Source organism: Carcharodon carcharias, chromosome 10 (assembly GCF_017639515.1).
Source record: "Carcharodon carcharias isolate sCarCar2 chromosome 10, sCarCar2.pri, whole genome shotgun sequence".
In the NCBI taxonomy this organism is placed as follows: domain Eukaryota; kingdom Metazoa; phylum Chordata; class Chondrichthyes; order Lamniformes; family Lamnidae; genus Carcharodon; species Carcharodon carcharias.
In genome coordinates, this window is record NC_054476.1 from 148,534,692 (window position 1) to 148,554,763 (window position 20,072).

The window sequence follows — 20,072 nt, forward strand, 5'->3', positions numbered from 1 at the left end:
CAAAATTCCACAAATAGCACTACATGTTGCCCGAGTACCATCTTTTTGTAGTGGGAGTTCATGGAGGCAGTGAAAATATGTTTTTCTGAGATCATCTGAGGGATAAATCACTTACCCTAATTAATGGGCTTGGTGAAGCTGTCTTGACCTTATTTTGGGATGGAGAGGGAAAATGACATGCTTTGGGGGCATTTATTAGAAATTTTAGAATTTTCTATCTCATAGAAAAGGTGCACATTCAAGCACCAAGTACATACAAAATAAACTAACATTTTGGATATTTTGAAATGGTTTGAGATTGTGTTAACAGCCATAAAGTAATCAAACAGTCAGATTTTCTGCATTACATTCATCATTGTCTCTCAGCAGCATGGGCTGTACAACATGCTCTGAAGAACTGAATATGCTAAAATGCTACTTGTTCACATTTTCCAAATTAAAAGGAACAGCCTCCCTACAAAGTTTCTGTGAAAGCTATTTCATCTAGTTTTATAGCAAAACCTGTTTCCTCCCCAACAACCCCAATTTGTTCATATATTATAGAAGAGGCTGCATCCCAAACTTAAAAGTATCTTCTCTCCAGAGATGCTGAATCTTCTATTGTGCATCTATTTTTCCTGTTTCCTATTTTTGTTAGATAGCACTATCTTTTGATCGATTAATAAGGTAGGGATGGAGTCGGTTCCCATTATTAATCGCAATTACAAAATGATAGAGAATAAACAAACGGCAACTGGACATGCTGGCAAAACACACACACTTTGTCCTCCCAAGTCATCTTAAAACAAGGTTCAAGCTGTGATATACCATACCTGTAAAAACATAATCTAGACATTTTCATTTAGACTGATAATCAGAAGTTACAATCCCCGCACTGATCTAAAACATAGCTAAATTTTTTCCACTCAACTGGGAAACAATGTCAGAGAGTTTATCCTTTGCTGTGAAGTTCTTAGAGGCAGTGAAAATACAGTTGCAATATTTGGGACTTGAAAGATGCTATAGAAATTCAGCTTCTTGCTTCTTTATTATCTGACCCTGAGAGCTCTGCATGACCTGGGCCCCCACCCACAGGCACAACAGGTTAGCAACTGAATTGTAAATGAGCATTTTATTCTTAATTTTCACTGGTTCAATAATATTTTTGCAAGTTAGTTTTTTTTTAAATATTTCATAAAATGAGCCACTGGCTTTTCAGCCCATTCATACACTGCCCTTCCACTTCTGATACCTGGGCTGCATTTTAGCTGACTGAAGGAATGAAAGTTCTGTTTACCTCTTTTCCCCCTCAAGGAGGAGAATCCTATGTGAAGAATCTGGAGCTATTGCAACCAAATTTGTGCAACATTGTACCTGCATAAAATAGAATCATCACGCTGACACTTGTGTGGGGCAATCATGGTGTTGGCACTACATAAACTGCATGCAGAGTACAGGATTTTATTAGGCATATAAACAACTCTACAGAAAGATTACCAGCACTAGGAATGTTTAGATTGTAAAAGTTGCATGTTTTTTTAGGATGAAGAAATTCCATCCCTACCCTGTTAATGAAAGTCATTTAGATTTCAGAATAAATAAAACAGATCACTGTGCAGCGTTCCACGATTAACAAAAGCTCAACTGCAATGGGACATGAATTCAAATTTAGGCAAGTACGAAAAATTAGGTCATATTTAGGGTGCTGTGTGCAATTTTAGGTGGTCTATTATTGAGAAGATATTAAAGCCATATCAAAATATAGTGTAGTTTTACCAGAATGCTACTAGGGAAAGGAATCTTTGATTATTCAGGGTAGACTTGAAATATTGGGGCTATCTTCACTGGAGAAGAGAAAGCCATGGGGAAATAGAGATTTTTAAAATTATGAAGTGTTTTGATTGTGAATAGGGAAAGGCTATTTCTCTCGTAGAGAAGTCAGTGACAAGGAATTATCATTTTAGCTTTGTCGCAATATTAGGGAGGAGGGGGATTAAGAATTTATTTATACAACAGGTTGTTGAAATAGGAAATGCTCTGCCTCAGATGCTTGTGACAGACTCTGGTGTAAATGATCTGCAACCTATGGAATAAAAAGAGTTTACAACCCTGTTAAAATCATCATTGAAATCTGAGAAGTGTCAATTCATTTCACAGGATTATTTTTACACAGTAATTAGTTTGGAAAAAGTATATATTCAACGTAGAGAAATGTAAAGTGCATAATTAGAAGAGAGTTAGCACCACTGGAACAGCGCACATTTTTTGAAATCCTGGTACAATTTTATTGACATTTACCACTGTGTAATTTACCCAATAAAAGCACAAAGGAGATCTTCCCATTGCACAATTATAGTTTGTGCACCTACCTATCCATTAAAACTTTAGAGCTATGCCCCATTGAAGTCACTTGACTTGTTAGGCAAATGTCAGATCCAGAGTCCACAGCAACACTGCAACGTAATCATCTGATCAGAGGTCAAACAGCAACAAACACACATGTGGCAAAAGATATACATTTTTCTACTGGTGTTAATGATGCACAGAAGCAGAACAGTATCATGCACCATCCATTTTTAGACCATAACACTATTTCAGAGTCTGGTAACATATACAAGTGTTAATAATAATCTTCTATTAAAAACTATACTAACAGCTCCCTCATTAGCTGACAGAGTAAGCTCATTGCCCAGTGTTAGGGCTCAGAACCTTTTCAGCCATTCTTCATCAAAAAAAAAGACATGGACACAAGTGATTTTAGGACGTGTCTAAAAGTAACATTGTGTCCATTACTGCGTGCAGACAATGCAGGGAGGTGGAAAGAGTAATTGGGCAACTCTCAAGGTACACACCAAGAAAAGTCCCCACTATTTCCAGCAAGAGTTTTTGTGCAAACTTAATTTGCCCATTATAAATAGTGGTCAGAATAAGAGTAGCATTAAAGAATTTAAATAGCTGCAATAAAAGTTGCCACACTGTAGAATGGCAATGCTGGAAGGAACAATTGAGTCCAATAATCACTTAAGTATTGCTGAAAAAATTGACATGTCTAAGCTTTTCATCTTGTGCTCATCGGGACACTGGCAAGAATACCAATATAAAAAGGGGAAAAAAACAACAATTTATACTGTATGCTGATTGGTTGGCAAGTGGCATTGACATGGAGAATGCATCACTGATGGTGACTGATAGTTAACTGCCAAGCATTGTTTGAAACTTAAAACAGTCAGCTTGACCTTGAATGGTCAAGGCATTGCCCCGAGGAATGAGTCAGCAAATGGCTGTCACTCATTTTGTTTAGCTGAAACAGGCAACGTATGTACATGTTCTGTCTGCAAAGAACAGGACCCTGTGTATTAATATATGTAGCTTCCAGAACACACAAATGCACCACACTGCGAGCCCAACTGACAATCTTAAATTGGTTGTCAGCGTAATTCTTAGCATATTGAGGATTATTTAGCAAATGTTGCCGGTACAGACCATACCCAACAAACCCTGGTTGCAAAACTCAAAACAGTGTCCAACATTAGATGCGATTCCACAATTGGATGACATTCGCTAAATAATCCTCAATGTGCCTTTCGCTGACTCATTCCTCAGGGCAATGCATTGGCCAATCAGGGTCAAGCTGCCTGGTTTAGATTTCAAACAATGCTTGGTAGTTAACTGTCAGTCAACATCAGTGGTGCAAAATCATTGGCAACGCCACTTGCCAACGAATTAGCAGTCTCTTCACATACAGTATAAATTGTTGCTTTTCCCCCTTATTTTGGTATTCTTGCAAATGTCCTGATGAGCACAAGATGAAAAGGTTAGACATGTCTCTTTTTCAACAATACTCAAGTTCTGTTCTACCAAACAAAAAATCACTTACTAAGAAGTGGAAAAAATTACAGACAGATACAGGACTGGTGAAGGAACCCAGCAGTTAATACCTACAAGGCTTCAAATTCATTGAAATACAATAATATGTAAAACATATTGCTACTTAAAAATAAAATTAGTCACGGGATAATGGATATGTCCTAACTCCTCAGAGGGGACAGATAAGGTTTACATTGTAATATATATAGCAGATTTGCTGGTACCCGGACAAGAGCAGATGAGCTAATGTTTTGAATGGCTATGATTCTGAACATTACTAACTTTATTACAAACAACAATGATTCAACAAACGATCTCATAGAATCAGAGAATGATGCAGCACATATAAGGGCTGTTCAAACCACAGTGCCTGTGGCAGCTCTTTGTTGGAGCTATTCAATTAACCCCACTCCCCTGCTTTGTCCCAAACCCTGTAAGTTTTTAATCTTTGAGGAGTTACCTGTTCACTTTGATTGCTAATATTGAATCTGCTCCCACCACCCTTCAGGCAGCGCATTCCAGATCAACATAACTTGTTGTGAGAAAACCTTTCCTCACATTGCCTCTGGTCTTTTTACCTTAAATCTGTATTACTGACCCTTCTGCCACTGGACACACTTTTTCCTTATTTACTCTACCAAAACCCTTAATTATTTCAAATACCTCTATCAAAGTTGCCCTTAACCTTCGCAACCATATAGAGAACAACACCAGCTCCTACAGTCTCTCCACATAACTGAGCCACGAGTTACAGCACAAAACATGACCATTTGGCCCATTATGTCTGCGCCAGCTCTCCGAATAAGCAACTCGCCTAGTTTCATTCTTCCACCTTCTCCCCATAACCCTGCACATTCTCTCTTTTCAAATAAGAGTCTAATTCCCTTTTGAATATTTCAATTGAACCTGTCACCACCACACTCAGGCGACACATTCCAAACCCGAACCACTCGCTGAGTGAAAGTGTTTTTCCTCTTTTCACTATTGCTTCTAACTTCATACTCAAAATTCCTCATCCCAGGAACCATTCTCGTGAATATTTTCTGCACTCTCTCCAATGCCTTCACATCCTTCCTAAAGCATGACACCCCAGAACTGGGCGCAATACTCCATACTCCATCTGAGGCCAAACTAGTGACTTATACAAGTTCAATACAACCTCCTTGCTCTTGTACTCTATGCCCCTATTAACAGAGCCTAGGGTACTATAAGCTTTATTAGCCACTCTCTCAGCCTGTCCTGCCACCTTCAATGACTTAAGCACATATACACCCAGGTCCCTCTGCTCCTGCACCCCATAAGAGTGGTATTCTCTATTTTATACTGTCACTCCATGTTCTTTCTATTAAAAATAATCACTTAACATTTCTCTACATTGAACTTCATCTGCCTCCTGTCCGCCCATTCCACCAACTTGCCTATGCCCTCCACCAACATGTCCTCATCCTGGAAATTCTACACTATCCGCCTCACAGTTCAAAATGCTCCAAGTTTTGTACCATCTGCTGAAGGCCCTCATCCTTGGCACCATTTTAATGTAGTTCTTTTGCAACCCTTCCAAGTCTGTTCAACACAACTAAGAAAGCAGGAAAGTGAGCCAGGGCAATTTGCAATAGCATCTCTCTCTCTGCAGTTTACTTTCAGAAGATTTAATAAATACTCCGTATTTACCCAATTATGTTTATCTTATGCTTCATGTTATTAGCATATACTGATGATTGCAAAAAAAGGGAACAGCCTCACTTGAAGTCAACATGCAAAAGAAACAATTTATCGCACCATCTGCCTGTAATATATTTGTAAATATCAGTTTATACAACTCAAAATGCTCTCTTCAGATATAGTAAAGATTCAAAAGTTAAAATCTAGAATTGTGTTACTAGGTACTTCTCACAGACTATGGCACTTTACTGAAATCCTAGTGACGCTAAGTATACTTCCACTAGTGCATCACTGTGATCAACAAGACATGGCAAAGCAGCTTCAACTGTTTTTTGGCGACAAACACTCACACATACACAAAACATACAAACTACAAAGGTCTTAAATTTTTCCTTTCACATTAGTCAAGTGACAGGTCCTCTCAATCCCACTTCACTTACCATGTAACTAAATGTAAAAAATCATGTTACTACAAGCAGAAGGGTCAACAGATTCACTTAGATGAATGCCTTCAGTTAAAGATATCTGCACAGATGCTAAAAAAATGAAACAACTTCAAAAAAAGCTGAGAATTAAATTATTCTTAAAAGCTATCTTTCATTCCCTCCAAATATACAGCATTTCAAGCTCTTTGAGCATTCCAATCTATGTAACTTTTTACTGGGGCATAACAAAACAGTGTAGGCTGATCTTAATACCCCATTTATGCTACAGCACTACAATACAAATAAGATTGCCCCAGAAGCATGACCAACCCACAGGAGGTGATTTCACTTCCTGCCTCCAGAGGTGAAGCACCAGCAATGCTCTTGCCGGCAAGACTATTATTTTATTCTGGCACTAAGTGAGCTGCAGGAACATCCCATGACATTTTCAATAAAAATGGGGTGTCAAGAGAAAGCTTCCCTCCTATAGGAAGCAGCTGGTTTAAAGTCTGCACTCCTCCCAACACCTCTGAAGGTCAGGAATCTGAGTGTGAACTGTAACCACACTATTCCACTGCACTGCATGTTAATTAAATAACATGCTGAATTATAAAAACTTACCTCAGGAATACAGCAAGTTCCTTGAACTAGGGTCTTTGAATCAACACCAAGAATGCAGCAATTCCAAGCTGAACCATTTACTGCACCAGAACTTGGAATAACAACTTTGTAGTATGCATGAAAGTCAGTGGCACGTCGAAAAAACAGATTTTACAGTTTCAGCATATAAATTAGTGATTACCTATGCCTTGATGGCTGTAGATAGACAACAACTAGTCTGGTACCAATTCACACAAAGATCACAGATTTCAATTCCTAATCTGAATTAATCATCTCAACCAGAGCAGCAACGATGTTTCAACTGGACTCAGCAGCTCAAAGTGTGAAGACTGGTGGGATGGGGGTGCTGGAGGAGGAGCAAAATAAGTCAGCTAGTGTTTGATTGGTGCTTAGGTGTGCATATTTGAATTCTGGATTCAAAAGGGGCAGACATGAAAGAGGAAGAGAATATTAGAATGATTGCAGGAGGAGGGAAGAGGAAAGGAGTCTGCCAGTTACACAGTGAGTGGGAGGAGAATACTAGCATGAATTGAGGACAGTGTTAAAGGTCTTAACTAATTTCCCAGATTTAGCAACAGAAAATATCACATTAGCCTAGATATTCTCCGAAGAAGCGAGGGAAATCACCACAATTACTGCTACAGTTTTTTGCAATTCTCCACCAGCACAATTCAATCCACGAATACCTTCAGTCAGAACTTCTTTCTACAGTTGCCTGAATGTGGAAAATTTTCAGGAAAACAAGTTACAGCCTATTTACTCAATTATGATCATTATTACCAGCAACAATTATACAACTAATTGGGATAATGTAATCATGAGTTTTAGAAATTTGAAAGCATGACTACATCAATACACCTCTATAATTCTTGCATGGTCTTCGTATAGTTTTATCACATTAACTTGCAATACCAGAGTTTGGGGAACTTCATCTGCTGCCAACAGCCTGTAATTGAAGCAGTAATACAGACCTAAATAGCCAAGTGGTTATGGTAAAACAAAAACAGAATTACCTGGAAAAACTCAGCAGGTCTGGCAGCATCGGCGGAGAAGAAAAGAGTTGACGTTTCGAGTCCTCATGACCCTTCGACAGAACTGTGGTTATGTTACTGGGTTTGTAACCCCAAGATCAAGAGTTCAAATCTCACAATGGCAAACTATGAAACAATGTAACTTCATCTGAAACAGATGGAAACAGGTTTGTACTCGAAAGAGTTACAGACCCATGAAAATTTGTCAGGTATGATGCTGTGTACATTAAGGTTAGCGGGGGGGCTAGTTAGCCAGCACGTGGTTCAGAACAGCCAACACCGTGGGTTAATTTCCCATTCTGGTTGAGGTAGACTTGGGACCTGCCTCCTCACCCATCAGAGAGTGGAAGGCAATGACAAACCGCCACTGACAAAACTGCCAAGAAAACATGGGTCCGGATGAAGCATCAGCAGCCAGTGAGTCAAGGACCTGCCTTCAGGCAGACGACACATGTTGTGTAGCTGCTGCAGAATGCAACATACAGCTTAGTATACATTGTGTACAAAGAAGTCTGAGGCAGCAATTTCAGATTGAGAATCAGGATACAAACTATACTGAAACAAGACAGAAACTACTGCTAGCTTCCTTTGCTCAGATTTTTCCAGTCACTAGAACATTCTAGGCTGAATATAACTCAAAGCACAGCTGGATCTCACAGACCAGTACAGACAGAGTGTCTATCCAAATCTCTGTGAATCCTATAATTTTGATAAACCAGCCAACACCCATTGATCCCCACCATACTCTCAGAAAGTGACAACTCTTGCATACTGGGGCACAATTACACTACAGCTCTCCCTCCAGTACCCAATACAAGGCCAAGAGGCAAACACGCCCCAAAAGAACGTAGGAATTAGGAACAGAAGTAGACCATTTGGCCCCTCGAGCCTGCTCCGCCATTCAATAAGATCATAGCTGATCTTCTTGTGTTTCAATTGCCACATTCCCATCTAACCCCAATAACCTTTGATTCCCTTGCCTAACAAGAATCTTTCTACCTTTGCCTTTAAAATATTCAATAACCCCCCCTCTCCATCACCTTCTGAGGCAGAGAATTCCAAAGTCGCACAACCCTCAGGAAAATTTCTCCTCATCTCTGTCCTAAAAGGGCAACACCTAATTTTAAAACAGTGCCCCCTAGTTCAGACTCACCCACAAGAGGAATCATCCTTTCAATGTCCACCCTGTCAAGGTCGTTCAGGATCTTGTACACTTCAATCAAATCACCCCTCACTCTTCTAAACTCCAGTGGAAACAAGCCCAGTCTGTCCAACCTTTCCTCAAGACAACCCGCTCATTCCAGGTATGAATCTAGTAGACCTCCTTTAAACAGCCTCCAATGCATTTACATCCTTCCTTAAATAAGACCAAAACTGTACACAGTATTCAAGGAGAGATCTCACCATTGCCCTCTATAACTGAAGCCTAACATTCTTGCTTTTATGTTCAATCCCTCTCATGATAAAGAATAGCATTGCATTAGCCTTCTCAATTACTTGCTGTACCTGCATACTTTTTGTGACTCATGCACTAGAACACCTAGATCCCTCTGCACCTCAGAATTATGCAGCCATTCTCCATTTAAGTAATACTCTGCTTTTTTGTTCTTCCTGCCAAAGTGAACTTCACATTTTCCCACATTATACTCCATTTGCCAGATCTTTGCATACTCACCCAACCTATCTATATCCATCTGTAACCTCCTCATGTCCTCTCACAAAACTTTCCTACCTATCTTTGTGTCATCTGCAAATTTAGCTACCAAGTCTTCACTCCCCTCTTCTAAGTCATTGATGTAAATCATAAAAATTGAGGCCCCAGTACAGGCCCCTGTGAGACTCCACTCGTCACATCCTGCCAATCAGAAAAAGACCCATTTATGCATACATACTGTCTGCTTTCTGCCAGCCAGCCAATCTTCTATCCATGCTAATGTGTTACCCACTACACCATATACTTTTATTTTCCATAATAATCTTTGATGTGGCACCTTATCAAATGCCTTCTGGAAATCCAAGTACAGTACATCTACATGCTCCCCTTTATTCACTGCACATGTTACTCCTTCAAAAAACTCCAATAAAATTGGTTAAACATAATTTTGCTTTCACAAAACCATGCTGACTCTTCCCTATTGCTTTGAGCTCTTCTAAGTGCCCAGCTATAACCTCCTTAATGGTCAATTGTAATACCTTCCCCACAACAGAGCTAACTGGCCTACAGTTTCCTGCCTCCCTCCCTTCTTGAATTGAGAGGTCACGTTTTCTACTTTCCAATCTGATGGAACCTTACCAGAATCTAGAAAATTTTGGAAAATTAACACCAGCGCCATCAACTACCTCATTAGCCGCCTCTTTTTAGACCCGAGGATGTAGTCCATCTGGACCCGGAGACTTGCCAGCCCCTGCAGCTCCATCAATTTACTCAGTGCCGTTTCCCTAGTGATTTCAATTTCACCAAGTTCCTTTCTCCCGTTCACCTCTTGATTTGCAGCTATTACTGTATTTTTTTTTGGATCCTCTATAGTGAAAACAGAGCAAAGTATTTGTTCATTTCTTCCACCATTTCCTTATTTACTATTAACTCCTCACTGTCACCCTCTAGAGGATCAACACTCACTTTACTTATTCTTTTCCTTGTTAAATACCTGTAGAAACTCTTGCTATCTGTTTTTACATTTCTAGCAACTTCCTCTCATACTCTAATTTATTTCTCCTGATTAACCTTTTAGTCATTCTCTGCCATTCTTTATATTCTGTCCAGTCACATGTCCTGCCACTCATCTTTGCAGTTATATGCTTTCTCCTTAAGTTTGATGCTTTCCTTAACATCTTTAGTTAATCATGGATGGTGGTTAGAATTTTTCTTTATACTAGGAATGTACTTATTCTGAATACTCTGAAATAGCCCCTTAAATGTCTGCCACTGTTTCTATAACAATCTATCCTCTAGCCTAATTTCCCAGTTCATTTCAGCTAGCTCAGCTTTTATCCACACATAGTTGCCCTTTTTAAGTTTAAGATGCCAGTCTTGGACAATAATCATGATTAAATCGAAGCCCTGCCCTGCTCAAAGTCTAAATGTGCACTTTCCGACTGGGGTCAGTAGGTAGCAAACTGAAGCAGGAATCATTACTTATTTTCATTTTCCATTTCCTACCATGGAAACCAATGCTGCACTTCACTTCTTCAACCCAGAAGGATTAAACCTGTGACCTTACCTGGTCCCCAGTTCAGTTCTGGATGATGGTCTATATTTGTAGGTTCAACCGAGGGAAAAAAAGCAGATCTCAAGGTCATACAGCGTATCTTCCACAATCAAACAGTCTATTTTTATTTCAGTCTATGGACACCTATTGTCTATGCTACAACAGGACAAAATGTATTATAAACCAATAGTTAGTACCTTCAGCTGAGGGAAAGATTTAAAAGAGGAAAAATCAATAAATCCCCAATTTTAAATCCACCATTTTTCTCTTCAATCTCCCTCTCCCCACCACCAATTTTATTGCTTTCTCTCCCTTCTTGAATTTTTCAGTCATACATATACCTCACCCTGACTACAACAGGCCAATTTTACACACCTCAAGTTGATCACAGTGTAAACAGTGACTCAGTGAGTAGCACTCTCGTCACAGTCAGAAGGTTATGGGTACAAGCTCTGCTCCAGATCCTTGAGCACAAAAATCTTCTTTAACATTCCATTTAGTACTGACAGTGTGGCTACACCATCAGAGATATCATCTTTCAGATGAAATGTTGACCCCAACCACATCTACCCTCTCAGGTGGATGTAAAAGATCCCATGGCACTGATTTGAAGAAAAGCAGGTGAGATACTCCCATTATCCCGACCAATATTTATCCCTCATTCAAACGATCTCTCAAACATTACATGGCTGTTTGTGGGAGCTTGCTGTGAGCAGACTAGCTGCTGCATTTCCTACATTTTAACAGTGAGCACACTTCCAAAGTACTTTATGGCCGTAAAGCACTTTGGGAATGCCTCAAGGTTATAAAAGGCCCTATATAAATGCAAATCTTTCTTAAGAAATTGTTGCTGAAGCTACCTCAAATGATCTACCTCATGATAAATATTTGTCACGAGAAATTTTAAACAGACAATGTTTGAAACCCACATTTCCCTCAACAGAGAAGGCACTTCTTATTCACAACTGTACAAGATACAAGAAAAAGCTTGCCAACAAACAGACAATACCACCTTCATTTCTGCCTCTAGCTTCTCTGTCCCTTTTTCATAACCTATAACCATAACTATTTTAAAATCAATACCGTCAAAATTATTACTCTGCTTAACTTTGGTCCAATTTCTGCTGAGTCTCAAATATGAATAAAACAAAGAACTTGCCTTTATGCAGTGTCTTTCACAACCTCAAATGTCTGGGAGCACTTTACGGGCAACAAAATACTGTTAAAGAGTAGCTGCTGTTTTAACATAGGCAACCCGGCACCAATTTGCACACAGCAAGCTCCTAAGTACAACATTCCTTGGTAGACATTCTAAGATCTAACAAATGAGAAAAGCCTTCAGCATCTACACCTCAAGCTGCTGTCTACAAAGAACTGAAGTTAAGAAAACCTACTTTGAGTTGGATTGTTCAGGGTATCATGTTTCTATGCCTGGGTCTTTTAAAATCTATATGTCCTGCCGTTGCCTTAACAGAAGTGTAACTGGGAGTTAGATTAACTAAGGATTTAGAAGTTATCATAGTAGTAATTTGCAGATCTATGTGTGTTTTTAAAATAATTTCTTCTATTAATAAAGGTTTAATTTAGTTTTGTAAGAAACCTTTAAGACTCAAAGGTCTTATTACTGCTAAATTCAAGGCACACATCTAGAAATTTGTACAAATTGCAAAACATTTGTGGCCGCTGTTTCAAGTTTCCCTTTGGAATTTCAGCAGCTCAGCATTTACCATCGGCTGTGTCATAACAAAAGCAACATTATAGTGATTACACAAGAGCACCACCATACCAATTCCTGCTTCCAAATACACGAGTAAGATGCTCAAAGAAAGAGTGGCCTTTTACAAGGCAAAATGTATTATTAGTTAGTGGTGTGTGTTCGCAAGAGCAGAACTATTTAATAGAGAAAAGATAACTAGATTATAATGTAGAAAAAAAAATTAGGATGTAACATTCAGAAATCAACCACAACTACATATAATCCTTGGGGTCCCAGCAATTAATATAAGACTCTCTGTTAAATTAATCTCAAGCTCCTACCTATCTTGACACATTTCCATCATCACAATTAACCCAGTTATGCACATTTTTTCAAAATGACTAATTTACAAATGAAGAACTTAAGTCTGAAGGAAACAATATTCTGGGGCCCTGCTCATCAACCCTCCACTCTCCAGGGCACCGATCCTCCTCCTGCTCCTCACAGCCCGCCGCCCCCTCCCCTCCCCCTACAATCCCCTCCTCCTCACAGCCCGCCGCCCCCTCCCCTCCCCCTACAATCCCCTCCCCCTCCCCAGCCCCCCCCACAATCCACCCACAATCCCCCGCCACCCCCCCCACAATCCCCCACCATCCCCCCCACCCGCCCCCCACAATGTCCCCCACCCCCAACCATAATCCCCCCACCCCTGACCCCCACAATCCCCCCCACACCCTACAATCCACCCCCCGACCCCCCACAATCCACTCCCCCACCACCCCCCCCCACAATCCGCTCCCCCACCACCCCCCCCACAATCCGCTCCCCCACCACCCCCCCCACAATCCGCCCCCCCACCACCCCCCCCACAATCCACCCCCCCCCCCACAATCCGCCCCCCCACCACCCCCCCCACAATCTACTGCCCCACCCCACCCCCCCACAATCTACTGCCCCACCCCACCCCCCCCACAATCTACTGCCCCACCCCACCCCCCCCACAATCTACTGCCCCACCCCACCCCCCCCACAATCTACTGCCCCACCCCACCCCCCCCCCACAATCTACTGCCCCACCCCACCCCCCCCCCACAATCTACTGCCCCACCCCACCCCCCCCCCACAATCTACTCCCCCACCCCACCACCCCCACAATCTACTCCCCCACCCCACCCCCCCCCCCACAATCTACTCCCCCACCCCACCCCCCCCCCCCACAATCTACTCCCCCACCCCACCCCCCCCCCCACAATCTACTCCCCCACCCCACCCCCCCCCCCACAATCTACTCCCCCACCCCACCCCCCCCACAATCTACTCCCCCACCCCACCCCCCCCCACAATCTACTCCCCCACCCCACAATCTACTCCCCCACCCCACCCCCCCCACAATCTACTCCCCCACCCCACAATCTACTCCCCCACCCCACCCCCCCCCACAATCTACTCCCCCACCCCTCCCCCCCCCACAATCTACTCCCCCACCCCACCCCACCCCCACAATCTACTCCCCCACCCCACCCCACCCCCACAATCTACTCCCCCACCCCACCCCACCCCCACAATCTACTCCCCCACCCCACCCCCCCCACAATCTACTCCCCCACCCCACCCCCCCACAATCTACTCCCCCACCCCACCCCCCCACAATCTACTCCCCCACCACCCCCCCCACAATCCACCCCCCACATTCCCCTCACCACCAGCCCAAGCCTCCTGCCGCTCCTCACCCCCTAGCCTCTCCTCCCAGCCCCTTACCACCACTCCCACCGCACCACCCCCCCCCCCCCCCCCCCCCCACCACGGCCCCTCATCCCGTTCTCCTCACCCTCACCTATCCCCCCCCCACCACCCCGGCAAAACCCAGGGCTCTTCATACCGTACCGCTCCGGATCCCCAGGCTCCTCATACCGCTCCTCACCCACTCCGGATCCCGGGCTCCTCATACCGCTCCTCACCCACTCCGGAACCCCGGGCTCTTCATACCGCTCCTCACCCACTCCGGATCCCCGGGCTCCTCATACCGCTCCTCACACACTCCGGGTCCCCCGGCTCCCGCTGTTCACCCCGGTTACCTCAGGCACCGATCGATGCCCACGCCGCAGGTTACCGCGTACCGATTTTCATCAGACCCTAACTCCTACCCTCGCTCCGGTTACCCCAGGTTACCACCACCACCCCGAGTTACCCCCAACCCGTTGCCCCGGTTACCACGGCTGCCGGATACCTCAGTCTCTCGCGCTGTTTCCGTTGCTTTGGAACCGCACCGGAAGTGGACGTGTTTCTATCCACGACCACCGGAAGTCGTTAACGTCGATAAGCTGTACCCCCTCCGGGCGCTTCTTTCCCTTTAAACTCTCGGTTCTCGGCAGCGCTTTGTGGTGTGCTTGTTGTTTTTGTTTTTTTTTATTTTTGTACTTAAGCCGCATTTTTAATATCTTACACGTGTAAATGTTAGAACGTGTTGGATGACGTCATTGTAATGCGCCGTTGTGGCCTGGGTTTGGGGCCTCAGGAACCTCTCGCTCTGCAGCTGAAGCTGGAAACACGTGAGCGACAACAGAAGGTAGAGAAGGGATGGGGGATCGGTATTTGCGCTTCAGAGACTCCATGCAGTTATACAAAAAGTTTAGCCTCAGCTCAGATCTGGTTATAATCACGGGCTAGCTCCTGGCTCATTCTGACTAAGTCCTTAGGTTGCCAACCCTCCTGGATTGATTTGGAGATCGCCAGGACTTAAAATTCCAGGACACCTCTGCGAGCAAACAGGGAGAATAATCATAGGGGCTTTTTTAAAAAAAAGTTGCATTCTTTCATTTTCTTTTAGCATTTTCATTTGTTACTTGTAAAAGATATTTGGAGTTGAAAAATTGCTCTTGTTGGACCAAAAGTAATTCAATTGTGTAAGATTCCACTTTACACTTGATACTGGAAGGCATCGACTTGAAAGGATATTGGGTGACCTCCAGTGATGGAGGCCAGGGATCTTGTAATGAAACCTTAGGGCTTCATACATGTGGTCATTGGGACTCTACACAGTGAGTGTTGGCAGGATGGCTGATGACAAGGCGTTAACAGCTCCCCCATCTGTGCTCAGGTGCACTTTCCAAGAGGGTTACTAGATAGCCATCAATAGTGGTAACCCTGGCTGATTCCCTGCCCTCCCCCCCCCCCCCCCACTTTCCTCAGCCAGGGGTACTGAGGAGACAATACTTCTATCCCTCTGCTCCAAATGCAATTGCAAAGACAAAAACATACAACTTATTCAGGTCTGCATGGTATAATACAATGTTAGAGAATGCCATTTAACCACTGAACCATTTTCCTTTGCTACAGGGAGGGGTGTTTACAGGCTTGAGAGGCAGTGGCAGGGTATCAGAGAGTTTAAGGAAAACTGGGGATGGGCAATAAATGCTGGCCCAGCCAGCGAAGCCCACATCCTTGAATGAGTAAAAAAAAAGGGTCTGGTTTTGCACTGTTACTCTGGAATAAGTGTTCTGACCTCTTGTTTTTGTTAATGGGGGGTAGTGGGGAAGGGAGGGAGAACCAGAATGCAAGAAGGATAAGTGGATTGTGTTACTTTATAATAGTAATTGACAGATGGTTTGTTTCATGCCAAGTTATGCAGATAAATCTAGAAAGAACAACAATATGGATCCAGCTGGCTGCTGAAAATTGTTTCATTATCAAACTGATGCACTCTCAGATGTGAGATAGGTTTTGTGCTGCTGGAGATATCAGGAGGGCAAGATATCTTGGTTTGACCAGGACAGTCATTCCTTTCAGAGGGAAGGAGATTTTGTTGCAGAATTAAGGTACCACATGAAAAGTTTAAGGTATTCACTGCATAAAAGCTCAGTTTCTTGTATATTTATTAGCTAAAATGCTGCAGGAAATTCATCTCAGGAGTCATGGATACAGTAAAAGCTGGACAGGATAATCTTTCTTTGTTTTCACTCTCATAGGTGTTTGCACAGAGGTGCAGGATGGAGTCTCTGACCACTTCATTGGCTTTAGGGATTTTGACCGGAGTTGGATGTGGGTTGTGCCTGGGTTGGATGGTACGAGGACGATTTGTTGGATCCTTAAAAATCCTGCCCTCTGTGCGAAAAGCAGGGATGGAGACGAGCATCATGGGGGAGGGTGGGGAGTACAAGATGGTTTTGGTAGTCCGGAATGATCTGAAGATGGGGAAGGGTAAAGTGGCGGCTCAGTGCTCGCACGCCGCTGTCTCTGCCTACAGGCAAGTCCAGAAACGGAATCCAGATCTGCTGAGGCAGTGGGAGTACTGCGGGCAGCCCAAAGTGGTTGTCAAGGCGCCAGATGAGGACTGCATCATCGACCTGCTGACACACGCCAAGGAGCTGGGGCTGACTGTGAGTTTGATCCAGGATGCTGGTCGCACTCAGATAGCACCTGGGTCACGTACTGTCCTGGGTATTGGACCAGGCTTAGCAAAATTAGTGGACAAAGTTACAGGACATCTGAAACTTTATTGAAATGTATCTGATATGCAACTGAATAGGGGTTATAGGGACTCATGGGTCTCAAACCTACAGCTGAAGTGTTATCGACAATCAATATGTCCCCGCTGAAGGGCTCCAGGATCTTGTTTTTTGAGTCAATCCATATTAATAGGGTATAGTGTGGTGCTCTTTATTCATTCTTTTTACGCTGACAAGTGAATGGATGTGGCTGGTACCCACTGTGTTGTTCTATGTTGGCAAAAATGTAACGTGCAGAGTGCTGGCGATCTGCCAGCTCTGCTCACTCTGTCATCAGATGGCAGTGGCCCAGCTGATACTGTTGTGTCTTGGGATGTTATGTTGTGCAGAAGTGCTGTGTTGGCTCTGGTTAAAAACCTCACCTAATGAGGGCAACTCAATGTCAGCTGAGGTGCAGAGGAAATGGAGGCACTCCTGTCAACAGAGCTTCTGAGTTCCAGGCAACTTGCTAAAGAATGTTAGCAACACACCGACACCAATAAAACTCACAACATCCGACATGGAGGGCTCTTTCTAGCACACCCATCTTGCTCCACTCCTGCCTGTTTACCATGGGGAAAAACAATGTTGTACATAATATCCCTAGAAATATGAAAATTCCAAAACACTGATTAATCAGCCTTGTGAGTTGATTTATGGGATGTACTGAATATCAATGACTTTCTGTAGCGGTTACTGACCCTTTCAATTAAAGAAAAATCTGCACAGCCTTCCTAATCAGAACCAGTCTTGACCAAACAACATGGAACCTGAGACAGAACAGCATCATGTGCACAAGAGATCAGTGCATTTAATTAATGCAAATTGTAGAAATTGTTACCTGATGACTCTGAGAAACCAAAAGTTATTTCACCTTTTTTTTGAAAAATATCTGCTCCCAATGACTTTCTTCATTGTTCCACATTAAAGAATCACAAACCTGATGAAAGACTTTAATGTGTTGGTATTATATTTCTCATGAATTTGTGCTTAAACATAATGGCTGACTTCCAGAGTAATTTTCTTCCTTTTAACCTTCTGTTTAAGTGGTAGAGCATTTTTGTATTAACACTTCCTGCAGCACTTGCTAGGTTAGCCTTCATGGCCTCCATTGTTAAGCATCAGTGCCACTCTGTGTTTGGGTGGTACAATTTTTATGTAGTGATTTAGTGGCGGAGTGGCAAAATGTTGCTGTTGTGTGGTGTTATCATGTATGCGGTGATTTCAGAAACTATCCACTTAAATGAACTTTGATGTCCTACTGCCTGACTTTATACTTCTTCCTCCACATAAACTCTCCTAGCCTTATTCATGGCCATCTTGCATCACAATGGAAAGTCAGCAACCTGAAAGGTTGACTGTGTGTCTCCACAGATGCTACCAGACCTGTTGAGTATTTCCAGCATTATGTTTTTATTTTAGATTTCCAAGATCTGCTGTATTTTGATTTTGAATCTCATGTGACATCCCTACTCTCATTGTCTTGATCACAGTCTTCTTGTATCGCTTGCTACCCATATCCTGCCCCTCCCCACTCTGTCTTCCAACACCTGCATCTACCCCTAAAAAAACACTCCAAGTCACTGAAAGTTGCACTTTCAAACTTCCAACTGCTGAGCCTTTGGCCTCCCAATCGCCACAGAAACCCTGCAGCTCTTGATCTGTTCATTCCTTTCCTGACCATTCCCATAGTATAGCACCATCCTTGCTCACTCAGGTCCAAAGGGACACAAACCTAAAGTTAACTGGTACACAACCAGTTTAACCATACATCAGATCTGGCTGGACCACATCAGGTAGAACAAGGCCCATTGATCCACCAAACAATATGACAAATATTGTTCGAACAACACTGGTAAGAATAATCCTTGGTTCCTCCTCTACCAACCAATTCCTTAACCCTCATCCTCCTCCTCTTCACCTTCTCACAAGAACGAGGCAATCATGGATGTCCGTGTCCCTGAAATTTAAACCATTCGTTCAGCTGTCATTGCTGTCTCCCTTTGTCTGTGAAGCCAAAGCATTCCCAAGGGTTCTCCTCAACCACTCCCCACATCTAGCCCCCAGCCAACCTGACCTGAACTTGCATCCTTCTCTAGTTTCTCTCTCAATCCCCTCATTACTGACCACCCAACTTCCCTTTCTGACTCTAGTCAACACTCTAAAACATCCCCTCACCTCAAATACCATCTTCCCTTTCAAAACTGCTGTCATCACTCCCTCCTCAAATAGCCACCCCTGATCCCTTAGTCCATGAAAACTACTGTCCCATCTCCAACCTCCCTTCCCGAAATTCCTGCCAGTCTTTCCTGCAACTCTCTCTCAATTTCTGTAGTCGGGTTTTCGTTCCTGCCAACAGCTCTGAAATGACCCTAAATTACAGTCACAAGTGTCCTCTGCAACTACAATCTTCTGTTGTTCACTATCCTGCTTATTCACCAGAATTTTCAAGGGACGCCACTTTGCATAACTTGTTTAGTTTGTTCTCTGGATATGGCCGTTGTTGACGGGACAGCAGCTGTCACTGATTGCGAGTGGCAAGATGATGTTGGTGGGCCCCCTCCCTGGACTGTTGAAGTCCATGTGCTGATGGTTCTCCAGCAATGTTGTCACAGCCCCCACCATTTTAAATATCCATTTTTAAAATAGTCAGTCATTTATATTGGCCAAAAAGCAAAAACCATCATCCATTTGTATTAATGTCTTTGTATTATAGTATCTCAAATGAACTGTTTTATCTCGGGCAGAAAAGGCCATATCTACTTACAGTCATTGAATGTACCTTAATAAAAGAGCCTTACTGGTGTTAATGTACAGCTCCATCATTTTGCTACATGATTACTTTTTATTCCCTGAAGCAACGAATGTGCTATATTGGGTTAGATGTTACGGTTTCTCTGCATGAAATTATTTGACTTGCAGCCTTTGCTGTTGATAAAGTCAGTTTCCAGACTTTTCACTATTTCCTAATTTGTGGCTTGATTTTCAGTTTCTTCTGAAAGGAGATTAATTCATTTCACTCATAAATCACATATGGGGAGATGGTAGCGTAATGGTAATGTTACTGGACTGGTAATCCAGAGGCCCAGCCTAACGCT

General features: G+C 43.0%; 2 protein-coding genes across 11 annotated transcripts in view; one reads left to right on the plus strand and one right to left on the minus strand.

Annotated features, from left to right (window-relative positions):
- vmp1 (vacuole membrane protein 1) overlaps positions 1–14,793 on the minus strand; it is a 192,886-nt gene extending 178,093 nt beyond the window's left edge. For 4 of the 9 annotated variants that reach the window (XM_041196862.1, XM_041196864.1, XM_041196856.1 and 1 more), the window contains exon 1: positions 14,718–14,793. The gene's annotated coding sequence lies outside the window, so the exon portion shown is untranslated. Of the gene's footprint in view, positions 1–9,925; positions 9,947–14,369; positions 14,418–14,565; positions 14,689–14,717 lie in introns of those variants that run through there. The other 5 variants (XM_041196858.1, XM_041196859.1, XM_041196857.1 and 2 more) reach the window with 5 other exon arrangements.
- Positions 14,794–14,816: 23 nt separating this feature from the next.
- On the plus strand, positions 14,817–19,779 carry ptrh2 (peptidyl-tRNA hydrolase 2). 2 transcript variants are annotated; one of them, XM_041196867.1, is made up of 3 exons: positions 14,922–15,056; positions 16,111–16,305; positions 16,456–19,779. In XM_041196867.1, the coding sequence occupies exon 3, from the start codon at positions 16,477–16,479 to the stop codon at positions 16,987–16,989; it is 513 nt and encodes a 170-aa protein (XP_041052801.1). In that variant the 5' UTR covers positions 14,922–15,056; positions 16,111–16,305; positions 16,456–16,476; the 3' UTR covers positions 16,990–19,779. The 2 variants fall into 2 exon arrangements, with proteins under 2 accessions (XP_041052800.1, XP_041052801.1); XM_041196866.1 differs by lacking the exon at positions 16,111–16,305 and having other exon boundaries at positions 14,817–15,056.
- Positions 19,780–20,072: the final 293 nt, after the last annotated feature.